This window comes from Microcebus murinus, chromosome 4 (assembly GCF_040939455.1).
Source record: "Microcebus murinus isolate Inina chromosome 4, M.murinus_Inina_mat1.0, whole genome shotgun sequence".
In the NCBI taxonomy this organism is placed as follows: Eukaryota; Metazoa; Chordata; class Mammalia; order Primates; family Cheirogaleidae; genus Microcebus; species Microcebus murinus.
This window is the reverse complement of record NC_134107.1, coordinates 17,495,684-17,516,945: the sequence shown is the minus strand read 5'-3', so window position 1 is coordinate 17,516,945 and position 21,262 is coordinate 17,495,684. Positions and strand designations below refer to the sequence as shown.

The 21,262-nt window shown below is 38.2% G+C and overlaps 1 protein-coding gene across 1 annotated transcript in view; it reads right to left on the bottom strand.

The window, feature by feature from the left end:
* Positions 1–7,474: 7,474 nt before the first annotated feature.
* LOC105863107 (fatty acid desaturase 2-like protein FADS2B) overlaps positions 7,475–21,262 on the bottom strand; it is a 37,535-nt gene continuing 23,747 nt past the window's right edge. The window contains exons 6-12 of the mRNA XM_012749860.2: positions 20,711–20,771; positions 14,361–14,437; positions 14,068–14,165; positions 12,973–13,069; positions 10,429–10,508; positions 9,083–9,208; positions 7,475–7,526 (exon numbers count right to left, since the gene is read on the bottom strand). Of these exons, the coding sequence (XP_012605314.1) occupies positions 7,475–7,526; positions 9,083–9,208; positions 10,429–10,508; positions 12,973–13,069; positions 14,068–14,165; positions 14,361–14,437; positions 20,711–20,771 (591 nt within the window). The remainder of the gene's footprint in view (positions 7,527–9,082; positions 9,209–10,428; positions 10,509–12,972; positions 13,070–14,067; positions 14,166–14,360; positions 14,438–20,710; positions 20,772–21,262) is intronic.

The following is a 21,262-nucleotide window of genomic DNA, read 5'->3' as shown; positions in this document are numbered from 1 at the left end:
GGTATGACCCATCTATGCCTATTTTGCTAGGAGTTTTTATCATAGAGGTGTGCTGGACTTTTTCAAATGCTTTCTCTGCATCTATTGAAAGAATCATATGGTCTTTGTTCTTGCTTTTATTTATGTAGCAAATTGCATTTATAGATTTGCATATGTTGAACCAGCCTTGCATCCCTGGAATAAAGTCCACCTGGTCAGGGTGAATTATTGCTTTGATATGCTGCTCAATTCAATTTGCTGAAATTTTGTTGAGGATTTTTGCATCTATATTCATGAGGGATATTGGTCTGTAGTTTTCTTTTTTTGTTGTGTCCTTTCCTGGCTTTGGTATCAAGGTGATATTGGCTTTCTATAATGAGTTCAGAAGGATACCATCCTTCTCAATGGGTGTTGTGGAGTAATTTCTGCAGCATAGGTATGAGTTCTTTTTATGTTTGATAAAACTCTGAAGTGTAGCCATCTGGTCAGAACTTTTCCATTTGGGGAGGATTTTAATTGCTGCTCCAATTTCTGAGCTTGAGATTGATATATTCAGAAATTCCATTACCTCCTCGGTGAACTTAAGGAGGTTGCATGTTTCCTGGAATTTTTCCATTTCCTCCTCCCCATTTTGGGCATATAGGTTTTTATACTAATCAAAAATAATGATTTGTATTTCCGTGGTGTCTGTTGTGACCTCTCCTTTTTCACTCTAAATGAGTTTATAAGAGTCCTTTTACTTCAAATTCTTGTCAATCTCACAAGAAGGGTGTCAACTTTGTTTATCTTTTTGGACAACCAGTTTTGGGTTTGTTGATCTTTGTATAGTTCCCTTGTTCTCAATTTCATTTAGTTCTGCTTTGATCTTAGTTGGTTCTTTTCTTCTACTAGGTTTGGAATTGATTTTCTCTTCCTTTTACAAATCCTGTGACTGTATATTAAATTGTTGATTTTTGAGCTTTCTGTTTTTTAGATGTGAGTGTTTAATGCTATTAGTTTTCCTCTAAGGAATGCTTTTGCTGTATCCCACAGGTTTTGACAACTAGTGCCACCATTATCATTTAGTTCAAAGAAACTCTTGATTTCTCCTCTGTATTTCCTCCTTTACCCAATAGTTATTCAACAATAGATTGTTTCATTTCCATGACTTTGTGAGGTGGTGAGTATTTCTGTTTAACTTGAACTCTAATTTTATACCACCACGATTAGAGAATATACATGGTATAATTTCTATTTATTTTTAATTCGTTACAGTCTGGTTTGTGGTGTAGTATGTGATCAATTTTGGAGAAAGCTCCATGGACTCTGAGAAGGATGTATATTTGGCTTTATTTGGGTGGAATATTCTGTAGACATCTGTCAGATCCTTTTGTTCTAGAACTCTGTTTAAGTCCATTATTTCTTTGCTTATTTTCTGTTTGAATATCTTCCAGTTCATTCAGTGGGGTGGTGAAGTCCCCTGCTACTATGACATTATTGTTTATCATGCTATTTAGATCAGACAAGGTTTCATTTATATAACTGGGTGCTCCCAAGTTGGGCGCATAAATATTAAGAATTGTTACTTCTTCTTGTTGGATCTTCCCTTTCATCATTATATAGTGGCCATCTTTGTCCTTTTTTACTTTTGCTATTTTTTTTCTCTTTTGTTCAACCACAAATAGTATAGCTACCCCTGCTTTCGTCTGATTTCCATTTCCCTGGCTGATTGTTTTCCATCCCTGGACCTTGAGCCTGAAGGCATCTTTGTGGGTTAGATGAGATTCCTATAGATAGCAGATACTAGGCTTGTAGATTTTTATACACTCTGCCAGTCTATGTCACTTCAGAGGACAGTTTAAGCTATTCACAATTATTGAGGGGATTGAAATTTGAGGTAGATTTCCATTCATATTGTCGGATGAAATCCTGTTGTTTTGTTTTACTCCTTGAGCCACCATGAAATCCAAGTTCTAGCCTTTAACTCTTGAATGTTTTTACTTTGAATAGTGTCCATTGCACCATTTGATGTGTAATGTAGGTCTGAGTACTTCATGTAGGGCTCATCTGTTCCTTGCAAATTTAATCAGTGATTGCTTGTCTGGGAAGATCTTTATTTCTCCCTCATAGATGAAACTTAATTTTGCTGTATAAAGAATTCTAGGTTAGGCATTATTCTGTTTCAGAAGATTAAGATAGGCACCCAATCTCTTCTGGCTTATGAAGTTTCAGATGAGAAATCTGCAGTTAGTCTGATATGTTTTCCTTTGTAGTTTATTTGTTGCTCTCACCTCACTGCTCGGAGAATAGCTTCTTTCATGTTTACTTTGATCAGCCTAATAACCATGTGATGTGGTGATTGCTTTACACTTTGAGTCTCCCAGGAGTTCTCTGTGCTTCTTGTATCTAGATATCAAGATTTTTGGCCAAGACAGGCATATTTTCCTACATATTCCATGAAATAAGTTTTCCTGGGCTTGTGTACTTTCTTCTTCTCCCTCTGGGATGCCAATGACTCTTTTATTTGGCTTCTTTGTCATCCCACATTTCTTGTATGTTTCAGTGTTGTCTCTTGTTTCTATGTTCTTTTTCTTCATCCAATTTGTTTAACACATAGGCATTATCTTCAAGCTCTGAGATTCATTCATTCCTCTGCATGATCCATCTATTCTTAAGGCTTTCCATTGTGTTTTGAAGTTTCTTGAATGCCTCCTTCATTGCCAAGATTTCTGTTTGGTTTTTCCATAGTATTTCACTTTCTTTAGAGAATTTTTCATTTATTTCCTAAATTGTTCTTCTGGTTTCTTCAGTGGTTTCCAAGGGCAGAGCCTCCTTTTTGGTGTTGATCTCCCTTGTTCTTGTCCTGGCAGCCTCCAAAAGTGACAAGCCTGCCTCTGAGCTCCCTCCTACAGAATCAAAAAGTATCCACTCAGACCAGTCACTCCCCCACCCAAAGCAGTCCCAGCACAGTGCACTGGAGAGTTTGAAATGTTTCCTGCTCCTGTCTCTACTCCACACAGCCTGTTGGCCTATGCTACAACTTCATACTGATTTCAGCCACTTCCCTGCATGTGTCAATGTGGAGGTCAGTGGAGGAAGAGTTTTCCTCCTGTGGGACAGATCACACTGCCCTAGCTGGCCAACTGGCATGGCCATAACACTATTCCCTATGGTATATCTCGCACTCTCCAGACTTTGCAGTCAAGTCTATGATTCACCTATTTTTTTTTTTCTGGAGCTGCTTGTCCTGTGCTGCATCTCTGCAGAGTCACGATGCTGATCCTGTGGAAGAGCGACCCACTCAAATGTAGCTGTCTATGTTCTTCACCTCCAACTCTGGGAGCAGAGAGCCAGGAGATCACCCCTAGTATGCCAATTTAAAACTCCTGTTTAGTTAATTCTTGATATGAACCCAACTCAACTTTTTAAACTCAAGTAGGTTAATCTATGCTTATATAAACTATGCTTATGGAAATAATACAAAATTATTTCAAATGTTACCTGAAAGACAAAGCAAACTATAATCATGAAGAAGTGAAGTTTAAGTGATAGTGAGGACACAACCTTGCACACCATTCCATAGTCACATAGGTATCCTACTCTCCTCTTTGAACAGAAGTTTATTCTTACCTCAGGGCCTTTGCACTTGCCTCTGATGATCCTGCTAATCAGGCTTTCATGGTGGGTTCCTTCAACCTTCCTCTCATACTCATCTTTTCTTGATTCCATTAGGTAATCTAATCACCTGCTTATCATTCTCTGTCACGTATTTATACATAGTCATCTTTGTTTTTCTTGCATTTACTTGTTTACTGACTGCTTTCATCATGAGAACGTAAACTAGAGGCAGGGCTAGTGCCTCTTGTCACACCAATGGGGCCAGTGCCTGATTCATGATGCTCCTCGGTAAGTGTTACAAATTAAAGAGAATCATGAAGATAAACGAAAGAGATATGAATAAATAAACATTAATAAAAGATATATATGTGGAAAAAAGGTTTATTTGGTTTTGAGTTATAGTTAATTTTACAGAGAAAGTAAATACATTATATTCCCTAAAGATGAAGCTACCACTCTATTTTCACCAATTCTTTATTGAAGAGGAGAAATATTCTTTGTTGTTTGCACAATCTGAGTTTTAGTTTAAAAAGTTAGCTGTAGGAAATTTATGTTGAAGTGCATAAAAAAATAAAATGAATTCATGGATAAATTGTAAGATGGATAAATAGATATAATATGAACCAAGTTTACTAAATAGTTAATGTTGAGCTCAAGTGATGGCTATATAGATGTTCAATATAAAATTCTTTATATGTTGTCTGTTTTGTAAAAAATGTTGTGAAAGAAAAAAGTACCTGAGTGTATGCCTGCCCTCAGTAGAACTTAAGTTAAATCTCCTGTGCTTTCTGCACTTTTAGGATTATACCTGGAGTGCGAATGACTAGCCAGGAAGCTGTCAATAGATTCCTTTGTGGTACACTGATTAAAGAACAAATGGTATATTTACACTGTATGCCATTGGCAAGATTTCCAACAATAAGAATTGCACACTCCCATGGTCAGCCAGGAGTTTGGACAGAAGGAATCCTGGCTTTCTACCCTCTTTCCCCACCCTGAGAACTGGATGTTGGTCCCAGGGGAATAAGTACAGTCAGAAGTAGAATGTGAATCATAGGTGTTACTTGTTGCAACAGGAGAAAACTTTTTTTCATTTGCGACTCATAAATCTCTCATCTAAGGAAAGGTGCCCATTCTGTGGCTCGGTATTATTCTGTGGCCTTTTATGCTTGTGGTGGCTCTACCAGGGGAGGAAATCTCATTTCAATAATAATGACAATAACTAGAATCTGAATGGGTGTTTCTGGCTTATAAAATTGTTCCATTCAACTTACCTTCTATCATTGTCACAATATGCAATGAGGCACATATACCAGGTAATATTATGCCCCAGCCCTATACAAAGGTGGGAATTGAGGTATGAAGTGTGTAAGTGACCTGGCAAAGTTCATTTTAGGGCACTAAATTAATGAGCTGAAATTAGAGTTTAGGTTCCTGACTTCTAATCCAGTAAGCCTTATTTAATGTCCAACTGAAAATGCAGGCAAATTATCATTGCCTAATTTTCCAAATAGAAGAAAGCTTTAGGAAAAATAGGGAATTGGGCAAAGCCACACAATGATGGTCATAGAGAAGACAAATTTCATCTGGGTTGAATTCCTGCCACTTAATTCTACTTTGGTTTGGGTCTCCTGGCATGAGAATTAAAGAGCTTTGACTGTGAAGTCAGATATTCCTGGGTCTGAAACTCTACTCCACCACTTCCTACCTGTGACATCAGGAAAATTGCTGAGCCTTCCTTAATCTGAGGTTTTTCATCTGTAACATGAAGTTATAGCACCTGCCCCATGGGCCTGTTATGAAGATTAAATGGAATAATGCCCATGAAAGGGGTATCTCAGAACTCATTGATAGTATATGTTCATATATTGGTAAGAATTTTAGTTAGCAATTATAATTCTTGGTATTTATTGAAAAGTATTAAAATGAGAATCTAAAGAAGATGGCTTCAATGTTCATTGAAGCACTATTTGCTATAGCCAAGATATAGAAATAACCTAAATGTCCATCAGTGGACAAATGGATTAAAAAAGTGTGGTGTATACATACAATGAAATATTATTCAGCTTTAATGAGGGAAATTCTTCAATATGCAATAACATGGATTAACATTGAAGATATTATGCAAAGTGAAGAATCCAGTCACAGAAGAACAAATAAGGTATGATTCTACTTACATAAGTAGAAGTACTAAAATAGTCAAATTCATGGAAGCAAAGAATAGAATAGTAGTTGCCAGGGTCTAGAGAAAGGAAAAAATAGGAGTTGCTAGTCAACAGATATAAAATTTCAGTTATATAAGATGTGTAAGGTCTAGAGATTTGCATTGCAACATTGCACCTAGAGAAAATAAAACTGTCTTGTAACTTAACATATATGTTAAAAGGGTAGCTCTCAGGATGTGTTCTTACCACGATGAAATGAAAAAGTAATCATTCATAATTAGAATATAGAAGTGCTTCTCCAATATTTGATAAAACTTATCTTTCTATCTAACTGGAAAGAATTACATTAATATATTTTTATAATCAGAAAATTCTCATGATAAGAAAACTTTAAATGGTTTTCTAATTATCAGGAGAAACTTCATGATGATAGATTTCTATGACAGAGGGCAAGGGGGACATTAAGTTGCAGCCCCTTTGGATGGCATCCATCCATGCATTTCTCCCTTCCTGCCTTGAGTGAATCTTCACTGAGTGTCTACTGCATGTCAGGCAGTCCCTGCTGTCATGGATATTGCAGGCTACAGGGGAAAACAAATGAATTAAGACATTATACCAATGAATGTAAAGTTATACCCGTGGTGTTTGCTATAGATCACACCACAGTAGGCCTTGACTCAGCAGGGTAGCATCCCTGGGGTGGTGGGTAAAGCTATGCTGAGACTTGATAAGGGTGCTAAGATATGAAGGTGAGTGACAGCATGGCCAGGTGAGAGGGAGTGAGGGCAGGGAGGCTGACAAAGTGGTTCAGACAGTGGGATCAGGAGCAAAGATCCTGTGCTCAGAAGGGAACATGAATACTTGAAGACAGCCCGTGGGCTGAAGCAGAGGGAACAAGGCCAGAGTGGTACCAGGTGGGGCAGTTTCGGGGTTAGGTCTTTATTTCAAGAGCCATGGGAATCCACTAGAGAGTTTTGGGTAGGGCTATGACATAACTCTTGGAAGTCACTTAGTGTAAAGAGGCAGGAGGCTGCACATGAAGCCACCTTCATTCATTTATCGATGGAGCCAAGCCCCACAGCATGAAGGACAGAGATAAGAAGAACTACAGGACAGATCATCTAAATATAACTCAGTTCTCAGCAATCTGGGAAGTTGTTAGGGCAGCAGACTTTGGTTATCCTCCTCTAGGAAATGTGTTGAACAAGCAAAAGAAATACAGTCAATGCCTTACCAGTGCAAATATCAGTTAGCACAGGATGAGTAAAACATGATGAATTGAGAAAAATGATGATTTTATTGACTAGCAACCCACTAAGCAAATTAAAATTTACTTCATCAATAAGTTTTCATTCTTACCTACCACCCTTTTTCCTGCATGATCCTCTATTCTCTTGCTTTGTTTTACTATTCTCTTGCTTCTCTCATAGAATTTCTATATATTTATAAATCCATAAACAACCAACACATTGTTTAAGATCCTAATGAAAAATAAAAACAACAGAAACATTGGGCTCCCACTTCCTTTTAGTCACTCTGGCCAATGTCATCTTGTGTTTCCTGGCTTCTTATTTGCAGAAGACCTTATTTGCAGGAGGGGTCATCAGGTATCCCTGGGATTTACATTCCTAGCACACTCAGATGTGCCAATGGTGATAATAATTCCCAGTTAAGCAGGGAAGGGCTCTTGCACATCAACCAACCCTCTGCAGAGATGCAATTACACATGTGCATCATGTTTCATAATAAGCATCCTTCCAGAGAGCCCCAGATTTCTTCAAAGCCCTGTGGGAAGAGTAAATGAAATCATCAGCAAGCAAGACTGTAATGTAAAAGGGGCTTCTCAATTTGCTCATCTGCCAGTTTCAGGGCAATGTCATCATTTCCAGCTGCAATCGATAAATGTCATTCTCTGTTCACCAGTGGAGATGGGTCAAAAACACCAAATTGCTTTTAGCAGGTCAGTTCACATTTCCTTTCCAGAGGAGATTGAGATTTTCTTTCATTTTATTTTCTTCTGTGCCCACATACCTGTATAACAACCCATCCTATATCCACCTACCTACCCTATTTTATAAGGTAGAAGATATTTTTCTGGGCTCTAGGGATACAGCAATAACAAGGATAGATTTGAGTTCTGACTACATAGACTTCCTGGTCTAGGTTGAGAGATAAATGTTATATAATTTGTTACCCAATATGTTATTTAAAAATGATTGTGATAAAGGTCACAAATGAAGAGAACCAGGTGCCACAAGAGCATGTGATGGATTTAGTCCTGAGGGTCAGAGAAGACTGACATGGAGTAAAGGCATTTGAGATGAGACTTGGAGAGTGGATGGGAATCAACAAGGTGCTATGATGGGGAGTTGATGGTTTGGAAGAAAAAATTAAAAAAAACCTTTATCAGGTGGTGGGCAGGTGGGAGGGGGGAGGTGGGGAAGGGTGTATACTTACATAATGAGTGTGGTACGCACCACCTGGGGGTTGGAGATGCTTAAAGCTCTGGCACAGCGGGGGGAGGGGCATGGCAGGGGCAATATATGTAACCCTAACAACATTTGTACCCCCTTAATATGATAAAAGGAAGAAAAAAATAGCAAAAGCATGGGACAGCTGGTGGCAGGGAGTTTGTAGCACCTAAAAGTGGCCAGATATCTAGAGGGCAGGAAAAAAGGCGGCCAGTAGTGGAGAGTCTGCAGCTGGAGCATTGGTCAGGAATTAAGTCAGACCAGGCCTGCCCTGCCAGCCTAATTCAAATATGTTCTGTTTCCAATCCAAAGAGGAAAAGAAAGTTATTAAACCCAGACCTCTAGCTGTTAATTTGACCAATACAATCAATGTTGGTAATTGTATGTGAACCCCTAAGGATGAGTGTGAATTTTTGGTTCCTGCGCACGTCACTATTCTTAATCAGTCACCCCAGCCTGATTCACAGGTTTATGTCCCACTGGACCCTGAGGTGTCTACATTTGCAACACTGGACTAGATGATTCCACAGTTCCTCCCACCATGTAAGTTCTAAAGCTTGTGCAAAGCTCTGTGGGGCACAGAAAAGCAAATAACATACATCTTTGGCTTCAAGAAACCTGAAATTCATTAGGGAGGAAGGCATTTTCACTAAGAAGTACCTGTAGAAGGCAACAGGTGAGGGTTAAGTATTATTGTTGTTATTAATATCTTTGTTGTTGAGATAGTTCCCTGTAGGGTCTGTGTCCATGCTGCGCACACAGGTGCCCTCAGTAAATGGGTGTTGGGTGAATGACCCACAAATCAGTGAGTAGTCAGGGACTGGCAGTGAAGAGAAGTGAGAGTTGTGAACCGAGAAATTTTGTTCTTACCTGACAATATCTCCGAACGCCTTCAAAAGGGGCTTATTCACATACTGCAATCCGTGCTTGGCACATAGTGACCTCACAAGAGGTGCCACTTTGTGATAATTATGGCGCGGCATTGTGGGGAACAGGCTAGGGAAACAGATGGGAAATATAAATCGTAGACCTAAAGAGAAGCCCAAAGGCCTTTTCTTTCCTCTACTGCCAAATAAAATTATAACACCAATAGACTCAATCCTGACCTTGCATAATACTTCTGCAAAGTTCATAAACTCTTTCTAAAATACTCTAATCTTATCTCTTAACATCTCTATGAGCCACGTGGGCAGTAAAGATTTGGACAATGCTAATAGAATAAATGTAAGCTCCATAGAATATGTTTATTTTGGGCCAGGTCTAATGAAGATATGGGTTGTCTATCATTTTTAATTATCTCGCAGAGCTGGAGATATCCCCTTCCCCATCTCTGTCTCTTTCTGTCACTCTCTGTCGCTATATCCATCTAACTCCAATCCTATGAATAGATGAGTATTCAATAAATTCTTTTCATGGTACATAAGGAAAAATCCTAGGATAGGAAAAAGGTAATGCCTTCTTAGCTAAAGATTTCTACTGATCAGCCAGGTGACTTTCTTGGATTTTAACCTCCTTTTTGATAAAATATGAATAATAATAATTTCTTGTTTGGCTGAGGTTTTAAAGGACTAACATGAATAAAAGGATGAGAGAACACTGTACGCAGCTAAAAGATCTCTTTTCTTCTCTGAATATCCCAGATATGGCTTAAATAAAAAGGGTGCTAAAAGTCCCTCCCCTGAATCTTCAAAAGGGATTCACTCTCCAAGTGTGATCATTTTCTCTTTCTTTGTTCCATGTCCACATAACTGACCCATTGGTGAAGTATTGCCAGATACCATTTAGAAATTGCATTAGAGACTGGTTGTCATTGTTGATTATTTTGTAACTTTGGCTCTAAAGAGACAGGTATTTAAAGTCTAGTTAAATTTCAATACAACTTGTTTACCAAGTGGTGTGATTGTTTTGGGTTTCACCAACAAACCAAATACGTAGAAAACAATCACAAATCCCTAAGCCTGTAGGGATCTGGAAATTGAGTCACTGGTACTTTTCCGAGATTCCACTCCATACTCAGAATTGTTAATGCCTCCTTCCTTTCATTCTTTCTTCCCTCATTTACCATTGTTGCTAATGGAAAGATAGCAACCTTTAGAGAGTCCTGGTTCATTTTTTCCCCTCTGACACCCTGAGCCTAAGGCTCTGCTCTAGACTGTATCTGGGGTTGTTATAAGTGACTATTCTTGACCCTGCCATGGACTATTTCTATTACTCACTGGTGCTCGATTTGGAAATTCAGGTGCCCAGTGAACCAGTCATTGAAAAAGGACTGTTCAACATTACAGGCAGTCAAGACCTGTGGGGAAAAAAGCTTATATTAGATATAAATGATCCCAAGTGTCAAACAGGGAAAATGTTTATTTATTCCTCTATTTAGTCAATCATTCATCAAGTACTTATGGAAAACGAATTTTATGTGAGAAGCTATGAAGTGTATAGAAGATACACAGTCCCTCGTCTCACAACCTTACAATTCAAGAAGGAAATTCAATGTTTTGCTAAGAAGTACATACAAGTCAATCTATATATTAGTAAAACTGTAAGTAGGATTTGATATGGAAGACTGAGCTGTCACAAATGAGGGCACTGGCAGATGGATGTAGGGTTGTAGGATTTTGGTAGGGATTGCAGGGGTAGAATACCATTTCTATACAGTGGACCTGAAGGACTTCTAAATGAGAAGTAATTCATTCAAAGGTTCTATGTAAGTGTCTTGTGCATTGAAGTACATTCCGATTTAAGCAGTTTCATTTGTAATCTTATATTTTATGTATTAAAAACATTATCCTGAGAAGGAATTTATAGCTTCTCTATGGTGCCCAGATTACGAACCCTTATGAATATCATTTTATTCAATGTTTTTAAAGGTTTTATTCTAGCTGGGGTTGTTGCCATTTTGAATGCTGTATCTGCTGTTGCTCTATGTTAGTGTTTCTCAAAGTGTAGTTCAGAGAATCTTGAGGTTCCCCAGGATGCCTTAATGAAATCTGTAAGGTTGATACTTGATATTTCATAATAAAACTAAGATGTCATTTCACTTTTTAATGTTCATTTTCTCATCTTTGTACAGTGGAATTTTCCAGAGGCAACTAGACATGGGATGACCATCATCACTCTAATGTCAAGATGCATTGACTTTATTCTTGTGAATTTAAAATTCATTAATAAATGTGGATTGTATAATTTATGCTTTAATTTGAAGTTCAATAGATATCATTGGCTACAACCTATATAACACAAAAGCTTTGAGGTTCTCAAGAGCTTTTAAGAGTGTGAAGTTGTTCTACAGTCTTTGGTCATTGTAAGTGAGATGGAAGGCATTCTGAGGACCAGGAATCTGGCAGGCTGGTGAAAGTCTGCTAACTTCATAGACAAGCTACAGACATGATATGGCACTATATTATTTTAATTCAATTTCTAGTATAACTCTGTGCCGTAATAATCACAAGGCACGCGGTGTGAGAAAAAGAAGATTGACTGGTTCACTATCACAGATATTTTCAAGGATTCTACATGCAAGACAATCTGAAATTTTAATACATTATTTCCACAATAAAATGACAGGGCAAAAAATAAGCTGGGAAAATATTTATAACACAAATTACATACAGTGTGTTAATATCCTTATTCTACAAGAAGAATTGGAGTTCAATAAGAAAAGTTTGTGAAAACCCACATAGAACAACAGAATAAGGACATTGGTAAGTGACTCACAAAAAAAGAAATACAAAGAAGTAATATATATATGAAAAGTATTCAACCTATCAATGATTAAATAAATGAAATAAGAAATCTATAAGATCAAAAAATAAGTGGTTCTGTGACTAAAGTGTTTGAGAACCACTCCTCTATGCCTAATCAAGAGTCCACTTAGCTTGAAGCTCTGATTCTAGGGGGAGTGGGGGAAGGCACTACACAGAACCTAAACATTTGTACCCCCTTTGTATGCTGAAATAAAATAAAAAAATTTTAAAAAGTCTACTTCTTTGGGTATGAACTAGGAGAAGGAAGCAGGGTAATGAATGGATTCTCCTGTTAAGCATAGAATGGCCAGTGGGGGGACTTTCCTTAGAAGGCAGGAGTGTTCTGTGTTGATCTGATTGTAGCTTTTCTACTAATTAATGGCATGATTAGAGAGCATGCCATTTGTTCTCTCTGGGACGCTCTATCCATACAATGAAATAATATGATTTGCATGGTTTTTACAGGCATAATATTAATTCTGTAACTCTAGTAGTCTCAGATTCACATGAAGGGCTGTGCCACGTTAGAGTTTAGAGCAGGGGAGGGATCAGCAAACATTTTCTATAAAGTGCCAGTTAGTAAATATTTCAGTTTTTTCACAGCAAACCAAGTCTTCTGTTGCAGCATGCAGGCAATCTCAAACAACATGTAAATGGATGATCATGGCTGTGCTCCAGTAGAACTTTATTTACAAAACCAAGCAGTGGCCTCTAGAGTACAGTTGACTGACTCTTGGTTTAGAGGAAAGGCCCTATAACCAAACTGCCTAAGCTTTAAAATATGCTTCAGTCACTTAGTTGTGTGACCTTATATAAGTTATTCAAATTCGTGTCTCAAGTTATCATCTGTAAAGGAACAATAATCATACTTTTATGATAAAATAAATGATAAAATAAATGCAAAGCACTTGATGGGTCCTGTCTGCCAGCCCATACTCTTTAAGGGTGAGTCATTATCATTCGAGGTACCCAGATTCTAAATCAGTGTGGTTTGAAGGATTCTCCTTCCACCATTACCTGAGCGCTGAACCAGTCCCGGTTCTCCTCTACACTTATTTTCATTGGTATGTGGCTCATCTGGGTAACACATGTCATCCAAGGACTTTCAAGAAACCTTTTGGGGGAATAAAAGGAGCAGGTGAGGACTCTCTGGGTTTTTCAGTAGCAAGCACATCACTGGGCTTGCATAACCCCTGGAACACCTAGCTGAGCACAGGAGAATGAAAGGTTCCAGTAAAATAGTGGTCATTCTTTTTCTTCTTTCTAAGCCATTTATGTCTTTTATAACCAGAGATGACACACAAAGGTTTCAGCCACATGACCTGCTCTACTGCCAGACATATAGAGCTGTGCTTCTTAAGTTTTCTGTAGCTCTGGTGCAAAGATCATAAACACCAGGGGAACTCCAGGGCATATGCAAAGTGGTTGACAGCCTGGGTTTTGTCCTCAGAGAGAGTGGGTTGAAGTTTTGGTTTGGCACTGGCCTTAGCCCTAACTTGCTCTTACATACCTTTGGGCATGTCATTTAATCCCTTTGAACTTATATTCCTGCAGCAGAAAAGTGAAGGTGATACTCTCTTACAGGGTTGTGTGAGGATTACACCAAATAAGATAATAAATAAAGCCTTTTGCAATGTGCCTGAAGCATAGTAGTTACCATTATCCTTACAATTATTTATGATTGAAAATAATACTGCAACAGAATGAGGGAGGAATACACTGGAAAGTTGTAGAGGGCTATTCAGGTAAAAAAAATAATAATAATCTGAGGTCACTTTGCTTATAGGAAAATCTCTAGTCATATAAGAATTTTAAAATATTTGTGTCATGTCATTACCTTTGGCAGAGATTATGATGGGTGTCAATAGATTACACTTTTAAAGGAATTGGGCATCAGCTGAAATGCTTCAACTGGGAATCAAGCCAGTGGGGAAAAGTGGATAATATTTCTTGCAAGGAGCTTGTCTTGTTCAACTATTTTTTAAAAACATTTGCTTGAAAACAACTCTGTTATGGAAAATTGGGTGTCATCATCTTCTGCTAAAGACAAATGGCTCTGATAAGGAAGCCAAGACGACCACCTGGGTTATGGTAATAACAGAATATTCTTACTTGACAAACTGTATGAGCAATAGGGTTCCGAAGATTCCATAGAAAGGGCCAAATGTGATGAAATGTCGGATATAAAAGCTGCTAACCCAGGCGAAGTCCTGCAGAGAAAAGCACTTGAAAGTTAGATGTCCTGAACAAAATTCCATTTCCTCTTCATTGGCCTGGGGTCCCTTCAGGTACTGGCTAAATCTTATGCCCTGATGCTCAAGGAAGCTATGTCTGGAGAGGTCCAAGCATTTTCATTTTCTCTCTTCTAGCTGGTCTGGTTTCAGAGAATGAGCCATGTTACTCACCACCCAGTCTCTTTTAAGGTACATCATTCGGAAGGATTTCAGGTGGATATATGTAGGTATGGAGAAGGGGAGCACAACTGAAAAGGAACAAAAACACTGTGAATAAATGATCAGAATCTGATCCCAGTGCAAATCAGCAGGAGTCTATCTCCTTATCGTGCCACTCCTGCAGTGCTGGCCCTGAGACAGGACACAAGTCCACATCGTGGACTCTGTTGGACTTTCCAAGTTCAGGAAGCTGAACCAGGAATTGGGTCAGCACCTCCAGGTTCTAGCTCCATCACAGAGGCTAGAGAAGCTTTGAAGATTTGAGTCATTTTTGATGAAGGCATCTCCAAAGAGCTTCTGCTCTGAGCTTCAAATATATTCAAGGTCCTTGGCATCCTTCAGTCTCCCAAAATCTTTTGGATTGGGCCCTATCACAATATGTGGGGGTTGCAGAAATAAAAAGATGTGCTCATTTCCTGGTCAAAGAGATATTTACCTGTGTGTCCTTGAGCACCGTCAAAGCTGCCCAGATCTCACAGGAGTCTTATGGAGACCCTTTGACTTTCAACAAAGCCCCTCTCCTTTGCCAAACTCTAGTCAGGATCCTCCAAACCCTTTTCTCCTGGACAGAGTCTCAATGTTGTCTTATGAGGACTGCAAACCCTCAGCATAAATGATTTCATCCACCCTTGCACTAAGAAACTTGAATAAACATTAGCATTGTTTCTAAAAGCTCAGTATCCTGTCTCTAGGAAGACTCCAGCCCTCGTTAAGTTTCTGCCTGAGAGAGCTCAATGCTGCCAAAAGAATTTACTGTTTATTCCAGCCCAAACTAATAGGCACCTGATCTCCTTTTCTTAGAGCATTTACATTAGAAAACTTACAATTGTAAACCCTTCCTCTCTTGGTTTCATATATGTCTTCTACAATTCAGAAATGTCTTTCTTTTTGCCCACGTGTATAATATTTTATTTCATTTTATTGTATTGTATTTTTTTATTTCAATATATTACAGGGATACATATGTTTCGGTTATATGGGCTGCTCTTATAATGCTTGAATCAGGGATAAAAGTGTGCCCAACTCTCAAATAGTGGCCATTGTACCCTTCAGGTCAGTTTTTGTCCATCGCCTCACCCTACCCCTCTGGCTCATTTCAGCTGAGTTTTCCTTCCCTCTATGCACATTTGTGCTCATTCATTAGAGTGAGTATATGTGTTTTTTGTTTTTTCATTCTTTAGATACTTCACTTAGGATAATGATCTCCAATTCCATCCAAATTGTTGTAAAAGGCATTAAGTCATCCTTCTTCAAGGCTGTTATACATATACCCATTTATACATATACCTCTATGATATGCATATACCACATTTATTAATACACTCATGAATTGACAGGCATTTGGGTTGATTCCACAACTTTGCAATTATGGATTGTGTTGTGATAAACACTCAGGTTAAGGTGTCTTTGTGATAAAATGCTTTCATTTCCTTTGGGTACCAAGAGTGCCTACGTATTCCTTTCTCTCTGCACCCACACTGACATCTATTGTTTTGTATTTTTTAATAAAGACCATTCATACTGGGGTAAGGTAAAATCTCATTGTGATTTTAATTTGATTTCCAAGGTGATTAGTGATGTTGAACATTTTTTTATATGTTTATTGACCATTTGTCTATCTTCTTTTAAAAAGCTTCTGTTCATGTCTTTTGTACACTTTTTAGTGGAGTAGTTTTACTTTTTTTCTTGGTAGTTTGCTTGAGTTCTCTGTAGATTCTGGTTATTAGTCCTTTATTGGATGTATATTATACAAATATTTTCTCCTATATTGAGGGTTCTGTGTTTGCTCTCTTAATTATTTCCTTGGCTGTGCAGAAGCTTTTTAATTTGATCAGGTCCCATTTATTTATTTTTGTTGTTGCTGTGATTGCCTTTGGGGTCTTCTTCATAAATTCTCTGCCTAGGCCAATATGTAGAACAGTTTTCCAACATTTTCTTCTATAATTCTAAAATTTTCATGCCTTACATTTGAGTCTTCTATTCATCTTGAATTAATTTTTATAAGTGGTGAGAGACATGGATCTTGTTTCATTCTTCTGAATGTGGCTAACCAATTTTGCCAGCATCATTTATGGAATAGAGATTCTTTTCCCCAGTGTAGATTGTTGTCTCTTTTGTCAAAGATCAGATGGCTGTAAGTAGGTGGTTTTATATCTGGGTTCTCTGTTTTGTTTCATTGGTCTATTTCTCTATTTTTGTGTCAATACCATGCTGACTTAGTTACTTTACTACAGCCTTGTAGTATAGTTTGAAATCTGGTAGTAATGTCTCCTGATTTGTTCATTTGCTTAAGATTTCTTTGGCTATTAGGGCTCTTTTCTGGTTCCACATGAAGCATAAAATTATTTTTTCTAGATATGTGAAATATAACATCAGTATTTTAATGGGAATTGCATTAAATCTGTAAACCACTTTGGGTAGTATGGTCATATTCACAATGTTGATTCTACCAATTCATGAACATGATATGTTTTTCCACTTGTTTTTACTAATATAATCTGTGATTTCTTTCCTCTTTGCTTATTGTTCTTTTTGTAGAGATCTTTCACCTCCTTGGTTAAGTATTTTCCTATGTATTTTATTCCCTTTGTAGTTATTGTTAATAGTATCAAGTCTTTGGTTTGATTTTTAGCTCCACTGTTATTGTTGTATTGTTATTCTACTGATTTGTGTACATTGATTTTGTAAACTGAGCCTTAAATGAATGTATTTATCAATTCCAGAAGTCTCTTGGTGGCATCTTTGTTCTTTTCTCGGTATAAGATCATGTTGTCTGCAAAAAGCAATAGTTTGAAATGGTCTGTCCCCATTTTGAGACACTTTATTTCTTTCTCTTGCCTGATTGCTCTGGTGAGGACTTCCAGCACACTGTTGAATAAATGGTAACAGTGGGCATCCTTGTTTTGTTCCAGTTCTTATTGGGAATGCATTTAACTTTTTTCCATTCAGTATGATGCTGGCTGTGAGTTTGTCATCTATGGCTTTTATAATTTTGAGTGTGTTCCTTTGATGCCTAGTTTGTCAAGAGTTTTGATAATGATAGTGTACACAATGCTTTTTCTTCATCAATTGAGATGACCATATGATCTTTGTTTTTGCTTCTGTTTATGAGGTGAATCACATTTATACACTTATGTATGTTGAACCATCCTCTCATCCCTAGGATGAAGCCCACTTGGTCATGGTGGATTATTTTTTTGATATACTGTTCAATTCTGTTTGCTGGGATTTTATTAAGGATATTTGAGTCTATTTTCATAAGGAATATTGGTCTGCAGTTTTTTATTATTGTTATTGTGTCCATTCTTGGCTTTGGTATCAAGGTGATACTAGTCTCATAAAATGACTTAGGGAGAATTCCCTTCTTCTTGATGCTATGTTATAATTTCTGCAGAATAGGTACCAATTCTTCTTGGTAGGTCTCAAAAATGTGGCTATGAGTCCATTTGGTCCAGGGCTTTTTTATTGGTGGTGGTGGTGGAAGATTCATAGAGCAAACCCTACTAGCTCTAAGTGGACAGATAAACAGCAACACTGTAATTGCCAGGGACTTCAACACCCCACTGGCAAACCTGGAAAGATCATCTAAGTAGAAAATAAATAAACACTGGACCTAAACAAGACTATAAAACAATTGGCCCTAACATATATATATATATACAGAACATTTTATCCCCAAACTATTGAATATACATTTTACTCATCAACACATGAAACATTCTCCAAAATGGATTATATTTTAGGCCATAAAACATGGTTCAACAAATTCAAAAAAATCAAAATCATATCATGTATATTCTCAGGCCACAGTGGAATAAAACTAGAAATCAACTCAAAGAGAAACACACAATTCTACACAAAGTCATTAAACAGCCTGCTGCTGAATGATTATTGGATCATTGACAAAATTAAGATGGGAATTAAGAAACAAAGGAATGACAAAGAGGACACAACTGCCAAAATTTATGGGATGTAACAAAAGCAGTCCTAAGGGAAAATTCATAGCCATAAATACCAATAACAAAAAGACGGAAAGTTTACAAATTAACAATCGTATGATATACTCAAGAAACTAGAAAAGGAAGAGCAAACCAAGCCCAAAGCCAGCAGAAGAAAAGAAATAACTAAGATCAGAGCAGAACTAAACCAAATCAAAAATAAGAAAATTATACAGATCAACAAAACCAAAAGTTGTTTCCTTGAAAAGATAAACAAAATTGTTAGACATCTTGCCAGATTAACCAGGCATAGAAGAGAAAGTACTTAAGTAAACTCAATTATAAATGAAAAAGGAGATATCACAATTGACACCACAGAAATGCAAATTATCATACATGAATACTAAGAAAATCTCTATGGACACAAACTCAAAAACACAGAGGAAATGGAAAAATTTCTGGAAACACACAACCTCCCAAGACTCAATCAGGAAGAACTAGCACTCCTGAACAGACCAATAATGAGCAATGGCAATTGAAGCAGCAATAAAAAAAATCTTATAACCCAGAAATGTTTTTCTCAAGGACATTAGAGCCATCCTTCTGAGACATGGTCATCAAAAAGGACAAGACTCCTGCATCCTGGTCTGTGTGGGAGGGCAGGAGGCAACCTATCATTAATAAGCTCCAGTCAGTAGAAGCAATGGCCTGGACCAATCACATCGACCAACTCCTCCACCCCTACAAAATCCCCAACATCTTTCAGTACTTTTTCTTTGGCTTGACCCAGCATTTGAAAAAGCTCTCTTCCACCTTTTGTTTCAGCATAATTGAGATCACTTGACACTGCAGTCTCTCTCCCCTACTTCAGTAGCCTGAATAAAGTTTGTCTTGCTGCCTTTAACAAATGTCCAGTTCTCCTTTCACAGTTTGAATAGGAATCATTCACACCCAAATGTTAAACTGGCATTTGCAGGGAAAGGCCTCAATAAAAGAGATCTTGGGGGCAGTGTGGTTTGTGCAGTGGGCATTCTGCAGTGAATCCACACCATTCATTCATTCCTCATTAGCTCAAGGCATATTGCACCACTGCAGACAGGGTAGGTAAACACAGATTTCTGAGGAAATTTCTTAAAAGAAGGCCAACAGCTTTTTCTTGTGCAAGCACATATCTAGTTAGGCTGGGGATCTGCTACCTTTCATAATAGAGAACCAATGTCCTTATCCTTGCAACACTAGGGGAAGGTGACCAGTGAGGGATGAGGGAGGCTAAATTGCAGGCATAGAGGAGCCAGCAGGGACTGTTGGCCTCACCTTTCAAAAAATTTCACCCAGCACCATCCTCCTCAGGCTTGTAATAAGTGGCCAGTAGTGGCAAACACTTGAGCAAATGAGATCACCTGCACCAGTGTTTCTCAATCTCAGCACTGTTGGTGTTCTGGCCAGATGATTATTTGTTATGAGGAGCTGTCTTGTGCACTGTAGAATGTTTACAATGCATTCCTGGCTTCTACCCACTGGATAACAGCACCACCCCCACTTCTCTTGTGATAACCAAGAAATGACTCTGGACACTGTCAAGTGTCTCCAGCGTGAAAAATTGTCCCTGGTTGTGAACCAGTGGCCTACAGCAAATGTTTGTTTCCTCCCCTGATTTTGGTTTATTTCCCAAATGTGTTGCATGTTTTAGATGCTCAGATTTGAGGTTCCTTGAAAATTCTCTTTGTGAGCTGCCAGGAGTTTGATTTTGGTTAAGAGGAAAGGCTTTTTGCTCAGGATGTTCTTTTCTTGGCATCAGAATTACTCAGATACCCTATTTCCTTTCAGGCATGGCCTATGTGTTCAGACTCAGGTGTGTAGGTCTCATGCCTTCTATGGCTGTACATAGGCCATGGAGCAGCCAGTTTTCTTCCACACAGCGTTGTGGGAGATGCCTTTTATTCCTGGGCCTCTCCTTTCTCTGGTGTCACACTAAATGCTTCAGGATTATTTTCCCATCTCCTTTCCCTCCCTGCCCAAATATCTCTCTCTTTTTCTCTTGACAGGTTTTTCGTCTTTCCAGCATGAGAGTCCTGGGTGCAGGTCCCCTTGACTGGCAGCTGTCTTCCCTCCCTCGTGGGGCATCTCCCTCCTTCCCTGCTCACCTCACAGAGTAAGGAGATGCTGGTTTAAAAGACCTATTTGCTTTTCCATTTCCGTTTGAAGATTTCTACCTTAGTGAGTCTGAAACAAGACATGCTGCTTTTCTCAGTAACAGTAAGACATGGCAGGTTTCTGTGAGAGAATTGCAGTCAGCCTTCTGGCTTGACAAGTGCTTGCTTCAAGGAAATGGGTTAATAAGGAATGCACCTCTGGCAGACTCACCCATGGAGAAGAACAGGTGCTGCTTTTCATAGTCCATGTATTTGATTTTCTTCTTGCCATACTGAATGGAGAGAGAAAAACAGATAAAATAGGAGAAAACAGTTCTGCTCATTACACGCAAAGATATATGTGTGTGAGTGTGTGTCAGTGTGTGCATGTTCGTGTAAAATCTCTATAGAAAGAGCCATCTCTATTCAGTTTTTTTAGCTGTCAAATCTGAGTCACGAAAAGAATCAAAACTGGGATGGGAGTAAATCTTGTGGCATCTTTTTGCTTTAATTAAACGTGAGCAATTCTTGCAGAAATGGATTGTGGGGACTGTGATCATTTGGTTTTGGGGCTTGTGATCATTTTTTTATTCCAAAGGAAATCATTTTGAAATTTTTTCTTCTTATGTGAAGTGGAATGGTGACTGCAAAGTAATATTTCTAATGAGTTTTTCTAGCTCTTCTTCAACTGTGTGATTTAGGATCCTGTTTGTAACTCAGACTCCATTTTCATTCCTTCATCCAACAGATAATAAAGGGTCATATGATAAAAGATATAGGCATG